The sequence below is a fragment of the Sebastes fasciatus genome, chromosome 16 (genome assembly GCF_043250625.1).
Source record: "Sebastes fasciatus isolate fSebFas1 chromosome 16, fSebFas1.pri, whole genome shotgun sequence".
In the NCBI taxonomy this organism is placed as follows: domain Eukaryota; kingdom Metazoa; phylum Chordata; class Actinopteri; order Perciformes; family Sebastidae; genus Sebastes; species Sebastes fasciatus.
The window spans coordinates 1,133,633-1,151,055 of NC_133810.1; the positions used below are offsets into that span (position 1 = coordinate 1,133,633).

The 17,423-nt window shown below is 43.6% G+C and overlaps 2 protein-coding genes and 1 long non-coding RNA gene across 4 annotated transcripts in view; 2 read left to right on the top strand and 1 right to left on the bottom strand.

Moving 5' to 3' along the window:
* Positions 1–19: 19 nt before the first annotated feature.
* LOC141753065 (histone H2A-like) lies at positions 20–518 on the top strand. The gene has a single exon (XM_074611385.1). It carries the CDS (start codon positions 69–71, stop codon positions 450–452), a length of 384 nt encoding a protein of 127 aa, XP_074467486.1. The 5' UTR covers positions 20–68; the 3' UTR covers positions 453–518.
* Positions 519–13,882: 13,364 nt separating this feature from the next.
* Positions 13,883–17,423, bottom strand: part of apbb3 (amyloid beta (A4) precursor protein-binding, family B, member 3) — a 9,429-nt gene continuing 5,888 nt past the window's right edge. Inside the window, exons 5-13 of one of the 2 annotated variants that reach the window (XM_074611153.1) lie at positions 16,834–16,983; positions 16,621–16,748; positions 16,236–16,241; positions 15,937–16,051; positions 15,740–15,821; positions 15,582–15,665; positions 14,700–14,815; positions 14,425–14,604; positions 13,883–14,346 (exon numbers count right to left, since the gene is read on the bottom strand). In XM_074611153.1, coding sequence (XP_074467254.1) covers positions 14,095–14,346; positions 14,425–14,604; positions 14,700–14,815; positions 15,582–15,665; positions 15,740–15,821; positions 15,937–16,051; positions 16,236–16,241; positions 16,621–16,748; positions 16,834–16,983 — 1,113 coding nt within the window. In that variant the 3' untranslated portion in view covers positions 13,883–14,094. The remainder of the gene's footprint in view (positions 14,347–14,424; positions 14,605–14,699; positions 14,816–15,581; positions 15,666–15,739; positions 15,822–15,936; positions 16,052–16,235; positions 16,242–16,620; positions 16,749–16,833; positions 16,984–17,423) is intronic. The other variant, XM_074611154.1, reaches the window with a different exon arrangement.
* LOC141752900 (uncharacterized) lies at positions 15,103–15,648 on the top strand. Its single transcript, XR_012590366.1, has 3 exons — positions 15,103–15,166; positions 15,262–15,451; positions 15,518–15,648. It is a non-coding gene; the product is annotated as an uncharacterized LOC141752900 (long non-coding RNA).

The following is a 17,423-nucleotide window of genomic DNA, read 5'->3' on the forward strand; positions in this document are numbered from 1 at the left end:
ATATAATGCCGGTTTCGGCGCCATCTCAGCATATTTCTCTGCAACTCAACTTAGAAATCAACTAGAAGATGTCTGGACGCGGAAAAGGAGCGGGAAAGGTTCGAGCCAAGGCGAAGAGCCGCTCTTCTCGGGCCGGGCTTCAGTTCCCCGTCGGCCGTGTCCACAGACACTTGAGGAAGGGTAACTACGCCAAGCGTGTCGGTGCCGGAGCTCCGGTGTACCTGGCGGCGGTGCTGGAGTATCTGACCGCTGAGATCCTGGAGCTGGCCGGGAACGCTGCCCGCGACAACAAGAAGACCCGTATCATCCCCCGTCACCTGCAGCTGGCCGTCCGCAACGACGAGGAGCTCAACAAGCTGCTGGGCGGAGTGACCATCGCTCAGGGCGGCGTGCTGCCCAACATCCAGGCGGTCCTGCTGCCCAAGAAGGCCGAGAAGGCCAACAAGAAGTAGACTCCCGGAACAACAACAACGACGACAACAAAAACAACAACGGCTCTTTTAAGAGCCACACACCCACAACTAGAGACAAACTCCTTATTAGTCTAATTAATATATATAATATATATATATATGAGAGATTTAGCGGGTTTTCATTTAGTGAAACAACCACTAATGGCTTATAATTTAAAATGTGTGTGTATATATACATATAATTATAATATAATAAACTTATATAGTGCTTTTTAAGGATCTCAAAGACGCTTAACATATTCGGGGGGGAAACGGTGTGAGACAGACAGACGGGAGACGAACGACATACACACGGACAAATGGGGAGGGGGAGGGGGCTACAAGTAAGCAGAGGAGAAGAGATGTGTTTTGAGGCGGGACTGGAATATGGTGAGGGAATCGGAGTCTGATGAGTTTTGGGAGTCAATTCCAGAGCTTGGGAATATATATATATATCTATATAGATATATAGATATTAGATATAGTTATATATCTATATATATAACTATATATAGATATATATATATATATCTATATAGATATATAACTATATATATATATCTATAGTTATGTAGTTATAACTATAAATCTATATATCTATATATATCTATAGTTATAACTATAGTTATATATATCTATAGTTATAACTATAGATATATATATATATATCTATATATATAACTATATATAGATATATATATATATATATATATAACTATATATATAACTATATATATAACTATATATATATATATCTATAGTTATATAGTTATAACTATAGATATATATATATATATATCTATAGTTATAACTATAGATATATATAACTATAGTTATAACTATAGATATATATAGATATATAGATTTATAGTTGGGTGTAGATAGACAGACTGGTACCCGTTAAAGGTTTTTATTTAACAGCAGGTTCATTAAGTCATGATGTCACACAGCAGGTGGTGTCGTCCACCTTTAAGGTTGGTGTTTACTGCCAGTAAAAACACAGAAGAAGTTTCCTGCTGTTGATATCTCAGGTAACCTCTCAGGACAGTCAGCTCTTCAGGGCTGGTGGGATATAAGGACTAGATGGAGGTATGCACCTTTAACCTGTCTGTGATCCGTCTTTAAAACGGAGAGAAGAAGTAGAAGAAAGGAAGGACAGACAGCTTCTTCACAGACAGGTGACACAGACAGGTGAGACAGACAGGTGACACAGACCGGTGAGACTGACAGACCTCCCCTGTTGTTGGATCTGTGTTTCAGTTTGAACTAATTTAAAAATCATTTCTAGTGTGTACTACATACTCAGTTTAACGTCACGCTCAGTGTGAATAGCATGTTAGTGATGTGATGTCAAACGGCCTCAGTGGAGGTGAAGGTCAGAGTTCAGCAGAGGTCAGAGGTCAGCTCAGTATTTCAAAGATGCAGCAGCAGCACACAACAGCTGCACACGCCGCCAGACATTTCCTACAGCAGTGGCAGCCGCCGCCGTCTTCGTCAGCGTCGTTACGATTCTGCTCGTCCTCGAACACTGTGAGAGATATAGGTTACGATTAGCTTCACACTAGCTCCACTAGCTCCAATAGCTTCACTAGCTCCACTAGCTTCCAACTAACTCAACTAGCTCCACTAGCATACAACTAGCTCCACTAGCTCCACTATAACTAACTCAACTAGCTTCACTAGCTCCACTAGCTTCCAACTAACTCAACTAGCTCCACTAGCTCCACTAGCTTCCAACTAGCTCCACTAGCTCCAATAGCTCCACTAGCTTCACTAGCTCCACTAGCTTCCAACTAACTCAACTAGCTCCACTAGCTCCACTAGCTTCCAACTAACTCAACTAGCTCCACTAGCATACAACTAGCTCCACTAGCTCCACTATAACTAACTCAACTAGCTTCACTAGCTCCACTAGCTCCACTAGCTTCCAACTAACTCAACTAGCTCCACTAGCTCCACTAGCTTCACTAGCTCCACTAGCTTCCAACTAACTCAACTAGCTCCACTAGCTCCACTAGCTTCCAACTAGCTCCACTAGCTCCAATAGCTCCACTAGCTTCACTAGCTCCACTAGCTTCCAACTAACTCAACTAGCTCCACTAGCTCCACTATAACTAACTCAACTAGCTTCACTAGCTCCACTAGCTCCACTAGCTTCCAACTAACTCAACTAGCTCCACTAGCTTCACTAGCTCCACTAGCTTCCAACTAACTCAACTAGCTCCACTAGCTCCACTAGCTTCCAACTAACTCAACTAGCTCCACTAGCATACAACTAGCTCCACTATAACTAACTCAACTAGCTCCACTAGCATACAACTAGCTCCACTAGCTCCACTATAACTAACTCAACTAGCTTCACTAGCTCCACTAGCTTCCAACTAACTCAACTAGCTTCACTAGCTCCACTAGCTCCACTAGCTTCCAACTAGCTCCACTAGCTCCAATAGCTCCACTAGCTTCACTAGCTCCACTAGCTTCCAACTAACTCAACTAGCTCCACTAGCTCCACTAGCTTCCAACTAACTCAACTAGCTTCACTAGCTCCACTAGCTCCACTAGCTTCCAACTAGCTCCACTAGCTCCAATAGCTCCACTAGCTTCACTAGCTCCACTAGCTTCCAACTAACTCAACTAGCTCCACTAGCATACAACTAGCTCCACTAGCTCCACTATAACTAACTCAACTAGCTCCACTAGCTCCACTATAACTAACTCAACTAGCTCCACTAGCTTCCAACTAACTCCACTAGCTCCACTATAACTAACTCAACTAGCTCCACTAGCTCCACTAGCTCCACTATAACTAACTCAACTAGCTCCACTAGCTTCCAACTAACTCAACTAGCTCCACTAGCTCCACTAGCTTCCAACTAACTCAACTAGCTCCACTAGCTTCCAACTAACTCCACTAGCTCCACTATAACTAACTCAACTAGCTCCACTAGCTTCCAACTAGCTCCACTAGCTCCACTAGCTCCACTAGCTTCCAACTAACTCAACTAGCTCCAATAGCTCCACTAGCTTCACTAGCTCCACTAGCTTCCAACTAACTCAACTAGCTCCACTAGCTTCCAACTAACTCAACTAGCTCCACTAGCATACAACTAGCTCCACTATAACTAACTCAACTAGCTTCACTAGCTCCACTAGCTTCCAACTAACTCAACTAGCTCCACTAGCTCCACTAGCTTCCAACTAACTCAACTAGCTCCACTAGCATACAACTAGCTCCACTAGCTCCACTATAACTAACTCAACTAGCTTCACTAGCTCCACTAGCTCCACTAGCTTCCAACTAGCTCCACTAGCTCCACTAGCTTCACTAGCTCCACTAGCTTCCAACTAACTCAACTAGCTCCACTAGCTCCACTAGCTCCACTAGCTTCCAACTAGCTCCACTAGCTCCAATAGCTCCACTAACTTCACTAGCTCCACTAGCTCCACTAGCTTCCAACTAACTCAACTAGCTCCACTAGCTCCACTAGCTTCCAACTAACTCAACTAGCTCCACTAGCATACAACTAGCTCCACTAGCTCCACTATAACTAACTCAACTAGCTTCACTAGCTCCACTAGCTCCACTAGCTTCCAACTAACTCACCTAGCTCCACTAGCTTCACTAGCTCCACTAGCTTCCAACTAACTCAACTAGCTCCACTAGCATACAACTAGCTCCACTAGCTCCACTATAACTAACTCAACTAGCTCCACTAGCATACAACTAGCTCCACTAGCTCCACTATAACTAACTCAACTAGCTTCACTAGCTCCACTAGCTTCCAACTAACTCAACTAGCTTCACTAGCTCCACTAGCTTCACTAGCTCCACTAGCTTCCAACTAACTCAACTAGCTCCACTAGCATACAACTAGCTCCACTAGCTCCACTATAACTAACTCAACTAGCTCCACTAGCATACAACTAGCTCCACTAGCTCCACTATAACTAACTCAACTAGCTTCACTAGCTCCACTAGCTTCCAACTAACTCAACTAGCTCCACTAGCATACAACTAGCTCCACTAGCTCCACTATAACTAACTCAACTAGCTCCACTAGCATACAACTAGCTCCACTAGCTCCACTATAACTAACTCAACTAGCTCCACTAGCATACAACTAGCTCCACTAGCTCCACTATAACTAACTCAACTAGCTTCACTAGCTCCACTAGCTTCCAACTAACTCAACTAGCTTCACTAGCTCCACTAGCTCCACTAGCTTCCAACTAGCTCCACTAGCTCCAATAGCTCCACTAGCTTCACTAGCTCCACTAGCTTCACTAGCTCCACTAGCTTCCAACTAACTCAACTAGCTCCACTAGCTCCACTAGCTTCCAACTAGCTCCACTAGCTCCAATAGCTCCACTAACTTCACTAGCTCCACTAGCTCCACTAGCTTCCAACTAACTCAACTAGCTCCACTAGCTCCACTAGCTTCCAACTAACTCAACTAGCTCCACTAGCATACAACTAGCTCCACTAGCTCCACTATAACTAACTCAACTAGCTTCACTAGCTCCACTAGCTCCACTAGCTTCCAACTAACTCACCTAGCTCCACTAGCTTCACTAGCTCCACTAGCTTCCAACTAACTCAACTAGCTCCACTAGCATACAACTAGCTCCACTAGCTCCACTATAACTAACTCAACTAGCTCCACTAGCATACAACTAGCTCCACTAGCTCCACTATAACTAACTCAACTAGCTTCACTAGCTCCACTAGCTTCCAACTAACTCAACTAGCTTCACTAGCTCCACTAGCTTCACTAGCTCCACTAGCTTCCAACTAACTCAACTAGCTCCACTAGCATACAACTAGCTCCACTAGCTCCACTATAACTAACTCAACTAGCTCCACTAGCATACAACTAGCTCCACTAGCTCCACTATAACTAACTCAACTAGCTTCACTAGCTCCACTAGCTTCCAACTAACTCAACTAGCTCCACTAGCATACAACTAGCTCCACTAGCTCCACTATAACTAACTCAACTAGCTCCACTAGCATACAACTAGCTCCACTAGCTCCACTATAACTAACTCAACTAGCTCCACTAGCATACAACTAGCTCCACTAGCTCCACTATAACTAACTCAACTAGCTTCACTAGCTCCACTAGCTTCCAACTAACTCAACTAGCTTCACTAGCTCCACTAGCTCCACTAGCTTCCAACTAGCTCCACTAGCTCCAATAGCTCCACTAGCTTCACTAGCTCCACTAGCTTCCAACTAACTCAACTAGCTCCACTAGCTCCACTAGCTCCACTATAACTAACTCAACTAACTCAACTAGCTCCACTAGCTCCACTAGATTATAACTAGCAGAGCTATCTTCCTGTGTGTTAGCTGTGTGAATAGAGGACAAACGGGTGTGAACAGTGTTTGGACTCTTTGACCTTTGACCTACCTGTGTGTTTTGGGTTCTCGTTGTAGGGGTAGGAGGTCTGGGGGGGGCCGTTGTAGTACCCCTGGTACCCGGGCTGGGTCTGGTAGGGACCCGGTGGTCCTGGTGGTCCCGGTGGTCCTGGTGGTCCCTGGTAGTAGGACTGGTCTCCTCCACCTGTGTAGGACTGAGGGTAGGTCTGGAGGGAGACAGATGAGACAGATGAGGCAGATGAGGCAGGTGAGGCAGGTGAGACAGGAGAGACAGATGAGGCAGATGAGGCAGGTGAGGCAGGTGAGACAGATGAGACAGGTGAGACAGGTGAGACAGGAGAGACAGATGAGACAGATGAGGCAGGTGAGACAGGTGAGACAGGAGAGACAGATGAGGCAGGTGAGGCAGGGGAGGCAGAGGAGGCAGGTGAGACAGATGAGACAAGTGAGACAGGTGAGACAGGTGAGACAGGTGATTCTATATATTGTGACAGAAAATATAAAACTATAAATCATTTCCTGTCCAGACAGGAAGCTGCAGCAGTGCATGCTGGGTACCTGGTATGGCATGCCCGGGTAGGCTGCAGGCTGAGAGCTGACCGCTGCAGAGAGACAACCAGAGGTCACGACCTCATCATGACCTCATCACACCGTTTCCACGGTAACAGTCTGAACATCCTCACACAGCAAGTAATATCCCAATAATAAGGTCATAATATCAGAATTATTTCAGGAATAAAGTCCTGACAACATTTTAAAATAAGGTCAAAATGTTACTAATGTTATTAATAATAATAATAATAATAATAATAATAATACATATTTGACTGAATTGTTGATTTCAATAAGATTACACTTCACAAAATTAATAATAATCCCGGACTATGATCCCAATGAATTTAAATATATATATATGTGTGTGTGTGTGTGTGTGTGTGTGTGTGTGTGTGTGTGTGTGTGTGCGTGCGTGCGTGTACTACCTTCCGAGGCCCCTTCGGAGGGGTAGAGGTAGGGGGGGGGACGCTCGTCGCCACTCATCTGGACTGATGATGATTAATCTGAGACAGGAAACAGAAATAGTTACCATGGTTACCATGAGTAAAGAAATGATATTTATATTTATTTATATATTAAATTACAGAGAAGAACTGATTCTGACTTTATTCTGAAAATCTACTTTTTCATTTTTGTTTTATTTTTTCTTATAAAGATTCAAATTGATGTCATAATGCTTTTTTCAAATAATAAACCTTTTTTCATTTCAGCTCTTTTTTTCTATTAAAAATATTTAATTCTCACAACTTCTTCTCTTAAAATATTCAGATTTCATTCTTAAAATCTTTTTTTCTCCACAGTGGTGCTAATCTTTATATCTTTATATCTTTATATTCTATATTCTTCTGACACTCAACAAATATATTATAATGTCTTTTAAATGAAACTTTATATCTGTGATGAACTGATTCTTTATTATCTAAATATTATAACCATAAAATGAATTCTAGTTCCACTGTGACTTTACTCTGTTGTAATACTAATACTCATAATGTCGTATATTACGGTCCATACGATGTATATATTTATATATATATATATATAGACAATAATAATAAGGTATATAAAGCACAGAGCGATGCTTTAGACTGACTGTAACTATCAGTGATTTGATGATTCGTTAAGACTTTAGTGACCTCCTGACCTCCTGACCTTCGCCGTAGCGCCGCCATCAGGACAGTGAAGGACTGACTTATTATTACATATATTAATTATACATGATAAACAGGTTTATATATATGTATATATGTATATATATATATAGTTTTTTGTACATGAATGATCATATAAAGCTGTAATTAATTAATTAATCTTTAATAATCTGCAGATGAATCTTAATGATAACAACCCTTTTACTATCTCAGTGAGTAAATCAGCCCATTGTTCTTCTTCTTCACCTGATTTAAATCACGTTGTTGTGAATAATCTCCAGTCAGCTGACCTTCATACCAGCTGTAATCTAATCTAGCCGTTTCCATGGTAACGGCTGCAGAAAACAGGCAGACTGGACTGTTTCCTGTCAAACAGACTGACTCTCGTTTGTTTAGAGAGAATAAAACCAGTAAACATGTTTCCAGTTAAACCAGTCTGCTGCTTCAACTGTCACCCTGTGACCATGTCACATGTCACAGGAGACTGTAGAACACATTTACTGTTGGACGAAATGAAAGTTTCTATTATGGCGTCAACTAATGTCAAACATCATCAACTGTTACTGTTAACAGAGGAGTTTATAACATGTTAGTTCTTCAACGGAGTCTGGAATGTGTGAACACAAACATCTATTAAAAAGCTTTAAAATGTCTTCATCACAACTTCTGAACAAACACTATATTATATATTATACCTCACATTATAATCCTCTCATATATATTATATATATAATATATTATGTATATTATATAATCCTCTCATTTGAGGCCACAAAATGAGAGGATTATAATATATATATAATATATATAGGAGGAATATTTACAGCTTCATTTTAGTCCATAACTCCACCTCTGAATATGAGAAATGAATGGGGTAAATTAGGATAACGGGTCATTATTATTATCATTATTATCATTATTATTATTAGTTATTATAAACTAAACCATTATTATTTACAATACTGAAATATGAGTGAAATCATAGTTTAGGTGGATGTTCTGTTCGCTGCCAGACTCCGTTAATAACTTGTTCATTTTAATGTTTTCAGGCTCATTACCACCTGAAGAAATAACATTTATGATATATTACTAATTCAAAGTTTCCCCTCTTTAATTCGGCTCACATTAAAAACGAAACTCTTTAAGGATTTTAAGGATTTTGACACTTTTAGAAGTTTTTTCCTGACTTTATCTTACATTAAATAGCGTCACAGACTCAAAGAAAGTGTGAATTAATGTGAAACAGCTGCTGATTGTTGAACCATCTGAGAGACGAATTGAGTGAATTAGTATCTGATATAGTGTGAGCTGTGAAACTTCACTGTATGTAGAATAATCTCCTCGTTACTCTGATCGGGTCATTAAATAGTCTGTTTTCTCAGTGGAGTCTGGTGAGAGAATCTGAACTTACCTTCCAGCTCAAAAACAACTTCAGGATGTCAGAACTTCCTCTGCTGGTGTCGCTCCGGTTCATCGACTAGTTGACCGGTTGATTGATGGATCGATTGTGCGCGAGGACGCAGTGGACTGCAGACAGGGTGACGTCAGAGGGACGCCTCCACCCCTCCCCTCCTCTCTCTCTTTATTTAAAAAAAATTAAATTAAAAACAGATGGTTTATCCTCCAGTTACTGATCATTTAAAGCTTTAATATTAACTCACTTTATAAGTTATATATCTGAATCCATCTCCAGCCACCGCAGTTACCATGGTAACCATGGTGGTAACCATGGTAGCCCACATGTCCTCCAGCTGTTGAAACCAGTTTGGACTGAAGGAAACACAACAACACTTTATGACGTCAGAGTGTCTTCATTTATTAATGATTAATAAGTCATTTTAACTGATGATTTATTAAAATGTATTCAGCCTATTAAAGACGACACATCCGGCTTATTATCCAGGTTCATACTTGTGTTTTGGGTTCCCACTAGAACATGTTTACCTGCTTTAATGTTCTTTAGTGTTTCCTGTTCTCACTCCTCTGATTGGTCAGCTGCTCCTCTGTTCACCCTCTGATTGGTCAACCAAACCAAACTCGTTGGACTCCGCTCCGGCTCCACTCTGACGGGCTTTGTTGTTATTTGAGGGCGTGAGAAACTCGCCGCGAGGCAGGTGTTAGGACTCTGGGAGTTGTCTGTGTGTTTGTCTTTCAACTTTAACCCTTTCAGTGTGTTTTCACTTCATTCTGACCTTTTTGGTCGCTGAAAAACATATTTTTCAGCGTTTGGTTGTACTTAGCTCCATCCTCTCAGGTCACTTCTGGTCGCCAAGATGGAGACGACCAAAAACCAAGATGGAGACGGACAAAAACCAAGATGGAGACGACCAAAAACCAAGATGGAGACGACTTAAAACCAAGATGGAGACGGCCAGAAACCAAGATGGAGACGGACAAAGACCAAGATGGAGACGACCAAAAACCAAGATGGAGACGACCAGAAACCAAGATGGAGACGGACAAAAACCAAGATGGAGACGACTTAAAACCAAGATGGAGACGGCCAGAAACCAAGATGGAGACGACCAAAAACCAAGATGGAGACGGACAAAAACCAAGATGGAGACGACCAAAAACCAAGATGGAGACGACCAAAAACCAAGATGGAGACGGCCAGAAACCAAGATGGAGACGACCAAAAACCAAGATGGAGACGACTTAAAACCAAGATGGAGACGACTTAAAACCAAGATGGAGACGGCCAGAAACCAAGATGGAGACGACCAAAAACCAAGATGGAGACGTCCAAAAACCAAGATGGAGACGGCCAGAAACCAAGATGGAGACGACCAAAAACCAAGATGGAGACGGACAAAAACCAAGATGGAGACGACCAAAGACCAAGATGGAGACGACTTAAAACCAAGATGGAGACGACCAAAAACCAAGATGGAGACGACCAAAAACCAAGATGGAGACGACTTAAAACCAAGATGGAGACGGACAAAAACCAAGATGGAGACGACCAAAAACCAAGATGGAGACGACCAAAAACCAAGATGGAGACGACCAAAAACCAAGATGGAGACGGCCAAAAACCAAGATGGAGACGGCCAGAAACCAAGATGGAGACGACCAAAAACCAAGATGGAGACGGACAAAAACCAAGATGGAGACGGCCAGAAACCAAGATGGAGACGACCAAAAACCAAGATGGAGACGTCCAAAAACCAAGATGGAGACGGCCAGAAACCAAGATGGAGACGACCAAAAACCAAGATGGAGACGGACAAAAACCAAGATGGAGACGACCAAAGACCAAGATGGAGACGACCAAAAACCAAGATGGAGACGGCCAAAAACCAAGATGGAGACGGCCAGAAACCAAGATGGAGACGACCAAAAACCAAGATGGAGACGGACAAAAACCAAGATGGAGACGGCCAGAAACCAAGATGGAGACGACCAAAAACCAAGATGGAGACGTCCAAAAACCAAGATGGAGACGGCCAGAAACCAAGATGGAGACGACCAAAAACCAAGATGGAGACGGACAAAAACCAAGATGGAGACGACCAAAGACCAAGATGGAGACGACCTAAAACCAAGATGGAGACGACCAAAAACCAAGATGGAGACGACCAAAAACCAAGATGGAGACGACTTAAAACCAAGATGGAGACGGACAAAAACCAAGATGGAGACGACCAAAAACCAAGATGGAGACGACCAAAAACCAAGATGGAGACGACCAAAAACCAAGATGGAGACGGCCAAAAACCAAGATGGAGACGGCCAGAAACCAAGATGGAGACGACCAAAAACCAAGATGGAGACGGACAAAAACCAAGATGGAGACGGCCAGAAACCAAGATGGAGACGACCAAAAACCAAGATGGAGACGTCCAAAAACCAAGATGGAGACGGCCAGAAACCAAGATGGAGACGACCAAAAACCAAGATGGAGACGGACAAAAACCAAGATGGAGACGACCAAAGACCAAGATGGAGACGACCAAAAACCAAGATGGAGACGACCAAAAACCAAGATGGAGACGACTTAAAACCAAGATGGAGACGACCAAAGACCAAGATGGAGACGACCAAAAACCAAGATGGAGACGGACAAAGACCAAGATGGTGACGACCAAAGACCAAGATGGAGACGGCCATAAATCCAGTTATAAATCAGAGAAGACGTTTTCTTCAGCATCACAGTCGGTATATGTTGGTGTTAGCATGTTAGCATGTTAGCATCCATCACATTAGGAGGAATAAATCTCTTCACACTGAAGAACAGAATCTGTTGATAGGTTTATTTTTGGTTCATTTCTACATGACATCATTGATTAGCTTCGTGCTAAACGTGTTTCTGATCTACAGACAAGAAGAGAGATGAAACACACTAAAGCTTCTATCTACGGGTGCTTCAGCTGCACCGTTAAACAGCTTCTATGTTATATATTCCTCCGGCTCTACATTCAGTAACAGGAAGCTCGTCATTCTCATCGATATGTTCAATGACCCTCCATGCTGTCATTTGTGCCTGACATGCAAACTGCAAGTCAAAGTGTCAAACTGCCGTTGATTTTAGATTAACGGTGCGTTCGCTGACCGGCTCGAGAGGCGTTTAAGAGCCGGTCAGGTAAAGACAGAACTGTCGGACTGTCCCTTTAATGCACCAATCAAACACATGCTGGACTGTCTTCTGTTCCTTTATGTTTTTATCTTTTAAATGCTTCTTTTATCTTTTTCTGTTGCTCATTAAATCTAATGTATGTTATGAGTTCTAATGTACGGAGGATCCGTCACGACTCTGACAAACAAGAAAAGAGTGGAAATCTTTCGAGAATTATTTCTACGCAAACTATTTTTTGCATGAAAAAAAGTCATAACCACTGTTTTTCTGTCATTTCAAGAAAAAGTCATAATTCTATTTTAAAAAATAATTTTAATTATAGTTATGATATTAAAAAAATCATATGAACATATATAATGGAAGAAAATGTTTTTCTCAAATTATTAGGATTTTTCTCAACTTTTTTTCTGAAATTATTTTTATAGACTTTTTTCTCAAAACATCGCAACTTTTTTTAAATTATTAAATTATTATTAAAATTATAAATTATATTATTACTTTTTCAGAAATTATTTATACAAATTTTAAACATTACTTTTTCCTCAAATTATTAAGATTTTTTTCAAATTATTGCAATTTTCTCAAATTATAATTTTTTTTTTCGCAAATTAATACGATTTGATCTGAAATTATTAAAAAAAAATTCTCAAAATATTACGATTTTTTCTTTAGTTACTGCAACTTTCTTATCAAATTATTACCACTTTTTTTTCTCAAAACATTCCGACTTTTTTCTCAAATATTATGATTTTTCTCAACTTTTTCTCAAATTATTACGACTTGTTTCTTTAAACATGACTTTTTTCTCAAAACATCGCAACTTTCTTCAAATATTAAATTGTTGTTGAAATTATAATTGATATTTTTACTTTTTTCAGAAATTATTAGAATTTTTTTAAACATTACTTTTTGTCAAATTATCACGACTTTTTTCGTCATTATTGCAATTTTCTCAAATTATGACTTTTCCTCAAATTATTACATTTTCTTTCTCAAAATATTACGTGTTTTTTCTGTAATTATTGCAACTTTCTAAACAAATTATTATATTCCGACTTTTTTCTCAAATATTATTATTATTTTCTTTAAACATTACGTCTTTTCCTCCTATTATTATGATTTAATTCTTGTAATATTCAGATATTAGTCTCTGTTGTGTTCACGTCTGATGTGTGTTTTGCTGACTGAAGTGAAATGTAGAATTCAACGTGTTGGTTTCTCTCCGGCAGCAGCGGACGCCATCTTGAGTTGTCATGCAGCGTGTGACCAGCTGTTACCATGGCAACGTCTTACCTGCCGTCCCATGTGACATGAACGCAGAAGAAGAAACAGGTGAGCTGGTGTTTCTGCCCCCTGCTGGTCGGAGTCGCTCGCTGCAGCTCGTTAATATTTCACTAAATAAGAAGCTTGAATTGAAACAGGATCCGAATATCTCCGATCAGTTTGAGGATGAATCCTGAATCCTGATTGGTCGTCAGGTTACGGTGAAACGCTGTTGTTGTTTCTTTAATACGACGCCGACGTTTACGTCCACGTTACCGTTTCACAACATCCTCAAACCGTCAATATTGAATTTATGAATGAACCGATCATCCTGAGTAGTTTCATATCGTGGTGGTTCTGGTGAACTGATCCTCTTCAGACTGTCGCTGGACTCTGATCTGGATCACCTCACGTCTGCAGGTCCAGTAGCTGTTAATCGGTTAATCTGGTCCTGTCGGGTCCGCTAACGTTAGCATGACGTTAGCATCACGTTAGCAGTCAGGTAGCTAGCAGTGCCGTCGCTAAGCTAAGCTAAGCTAAGCTAACTGACGACAGGTGAGAGTTCAGACAGGTGTGTTTCTGATCCAGTAAACGGAGGCGACGGCGGTCTCCACGGCGTCGCTGGTGATGTGGAGACGGCAGGATCAGTCAGTCGGACCACCAGAGACGGTCCTCTGATGACCCGTGTCTCCGGTGGCCCCGCCCCCGTCATTAGGAGGTGGCGGCCTGTTTACGGAAAGTTTCGAAGAACGCCAACATCCCCTTCCTCGCGCTGCCGTTGCCGCCGTTGCCCTTGGTGATCCTCGACGTCATCATGCTGCCGCTGCTGCTGTCGTGGAGACGGGAGGTGAGAGGAGGGAAGGCGTCCATGGAGTTGGCCCGTTTGACCTTTGACGTGGCCGCACGCCACGACTTGGACCTCGGAGGAGGAGTCTGAGCCACCAGACACTTCTGATACTGGACCTGAGGGACAGGAAGTGACGGAGATCAGTGTTCAACACAGATTCAGGTATAAACTACCTGTTCAGGTGTGTTACTCACCATGCACGCCGCCTGGACGGCCTCAGACAGGATCCCTGCGTTCGGTTCACACCAGAACACGTGACACTCGAAGCGCTGCGTGCCGCCGTCTACGATCACGGCGAAGGTGTGGCAGTCGTGGCCGACGCCTAGAAAGGTGAGGAAACGCACCTGACACTCCCAGAGAGGCTCCTCCCCTTCCTGTCAGGATCCAATGAGAGAGTGGAAACAGAGTCAGTTGACGGCCTGTCACCTGGCGGGTTAACGGCGTGATGCAGTGGCGGCAGCGGCGGTACCTCTCCCCTCCACAGAGACAGGATGTTATCGGTCACGTGGATCACCGTCGGCTCCCACTCGTCTCTGTCTGTGGCGTTCATGATGCTCTCTATCGCTCTGTTCAACACCTCCATACCTGCAGCACACGCTCACGTTAGCATCCTCACGCCTGCTGGTTACCGCGGCAACAGCAGGTGAGTTTTAACACTACAGCCCCAAATGACATCACAGGAAACTCACAAATGATTCAGAAACTACGAAATAAAGTGTCACCAAATGAACACGTTTACATCTAGGGAACCAATCAGAGAGCTGGATGTTCAGGTGTGTTCAGGTGTGTTCGGTTGTAACAGGTGTGTTCAGGTGTGTTCAGTGTGACAGGTATGTTCAGGTGTGACTGTTGTTTTCAGGTGTGTTCAGGTGTGTTCGGTTGTGACAGGTGTGACAAGTGTGTTCAGGTGTTTTCAGGTGTGACAGGTGTGTTCAGGTGTGACAGGTGTGTTCAGGTGTGTTCAGGTGTGACAGGTGTGACAGGTGTGTTCAGATTTGACAGGTGTTACAGGTGTGTTCAAGTGTGTTCAGGTGTGACAGGTGTGTTCAGGTGTGACAGGTGTGTTCAGTGTAACAGGTGTGTTCAGGCGTGTTCAGGCGTGTTCAGGTGTGTTCAGGTGTGACAGGTGTCTTCAGTGTAACAGGTGTGTTCAGGTATGACAGGTGTGTTCAGTGTAACAGGTGTGTTCAGGCGTGTTCAGGCGTGTTCAGGTGTGTTCAGGTGTGACAGGTGTGACAGGTGTGTTCGGTTGTGACAGGTGTGACAAGTGTGTTCAGGTGTTTTCAGGTGTGACAGGTGTGTTCAGGTGTGACAGGTGTGTTCAGTTGTGACAGGTGTGTTTGTGTCCTACCCATCGCTCTGGACACCGGCAGGTTACCGATGTACTGCACCTCAAACTTCTGGACCTGCTGCCGCACCGCCTCCAGAAACTCCACTGAAACACCAACAGACAGTCAGCAGAGAGCCAATTAGAGAGCAGCAGGTGATGTCAGAGAACAGGTGAGTCACCTTGTCTGGGCAGGTCTTCAGGTGAGATGCTGTCTATCGTTAGAGAGCGAGACGGCCTCATCAGCGTCTTCTCTGACATCATCTACAGCCAAATTAAAAGATCTTTATTTACCTGCAGCACTAACGACATTCCTAATTAGCTAATGCTAAGCTAACACAGTAAACATCACACCTGACAGGTGAGTCTGAGGACTGACCTTGGAGCACATCTCGTGCAGCGCCGTGGCGATGGTTTTGGCCGGAGCGTCACAGCGAAACACGTGACACTTCAGCACACAGCTGTCCTTATCGCCCGCCACGAACGCAAAGTCCCTGAACGCACCACACGCACACACGCACGCACGCACACACACACACACACACACACACACACACACAGAGCATGATGTTGTGGTCGACCAGCTGGTGGACCGATGGTCATGTGATCAATAAATCAGTCATATAAATCAAATCAATAGGTGCCCCTGACATGTGGAGGTAACAGTAGAGAGTTTACCTGTCCCTGCCCAGGTGGAGGTGTGTGTGGGGGGGAAGAGGGGGTGGTAGGGGGGGGGGGGGGGTGTTAAAGAAACACAGAGAGGGACAGTGTTAGTGCAGGCAGGTAAACAAACTGAGAGGTGAGCTTGATTTTAACACCTGCACATGCTGAAACATCAAACTGTGAGTGCATGCTGTTAGCCTAGCTTAGCATAAAGACTGGAAGCAGGGGGGACTGTTAGCCTAGCTTAGCATAAAGACTGGATGCAGTGGGGACTGTTAGCCTAGCTTAGCATAAAGACTGGAAGCAGGGGGGATTGTTAGCGTAGCTCCTTCCACCACCTCCACCTGTCTGATCTCCATGTTGTTGATTGGACAGGTGTGCTGTTCACTGATTGGCTCACCTGCCGTTGTTGCAGCCGACCCCCCAGACCCGGATGTTGACGATTGGCTGACAGTGCAGGGGGGTGTGGTCTAACGGGTCCAACAGCGTCAGAGTGTCTTTCTTCAGAACCAGCATCATCTCCCGACCCTGCGGACAGACAGACGGGTTTACGTCCTGACAGGTTGAACAGGTGTGATGCAGACAGACGGGTACGGCTCAGGAGGCGTCTCACCTCCCCCCAGGCCCCCTGCCTGTCTCTCTGCTCCGGGCTGCTGCAGTGAGACAGCTGCTGGATGACGTTACTGACAGCGAGACTGCTGCGACCGGGAGACAGGTCCTCCTCCTCCACCTCCAGCCAGCCCAGAGACCGCACCGCGAAACACTGAGAGACAGACAGGCAGAGAGACAGACAGGTTAGGAGACAGACAGGGAGAGAGACAGACAGGTTAGGAGACAGACAGGTTAGGAGACAGACAGGGAGAGAGACAGACAGGTTAGGAGACAGACAGGTTAGGAGACAGACAGGGAGAGAGACAGACAGGTTAGGAGACAGACAGGTTAGGAGACAGACAGGGAGAGAGACAGACAGGTTAGGAGACAGACAGGCAGAGAGACAGACAGGGAGAGAGACAGACAGGTTAGGAGACAGACAGGGAGAGAGACAGACAGGTTAGGAGACAGACAGGTTAGGAGACAGACAGACAGTTGATGAGAGGGTCAGTGAGTTGTTGGGTGAGAAACAGAGAAACCAGGACACAGAGAGAGATTAAATCAGATTAATATAAACGGTGGTAGAGAGAGAGAGAGAGAGAGAGATTAGAG

What these genes read in the sequence shown, in the direction of transcription:
- LOC141753065 (XM_074611385.1), top strand. Translation starts at nt 69, where the DNA reads ATGTCTGGACGCGGAAAAGGAGCGGGAAAGGTTCGAGCCAAGGCGAAG.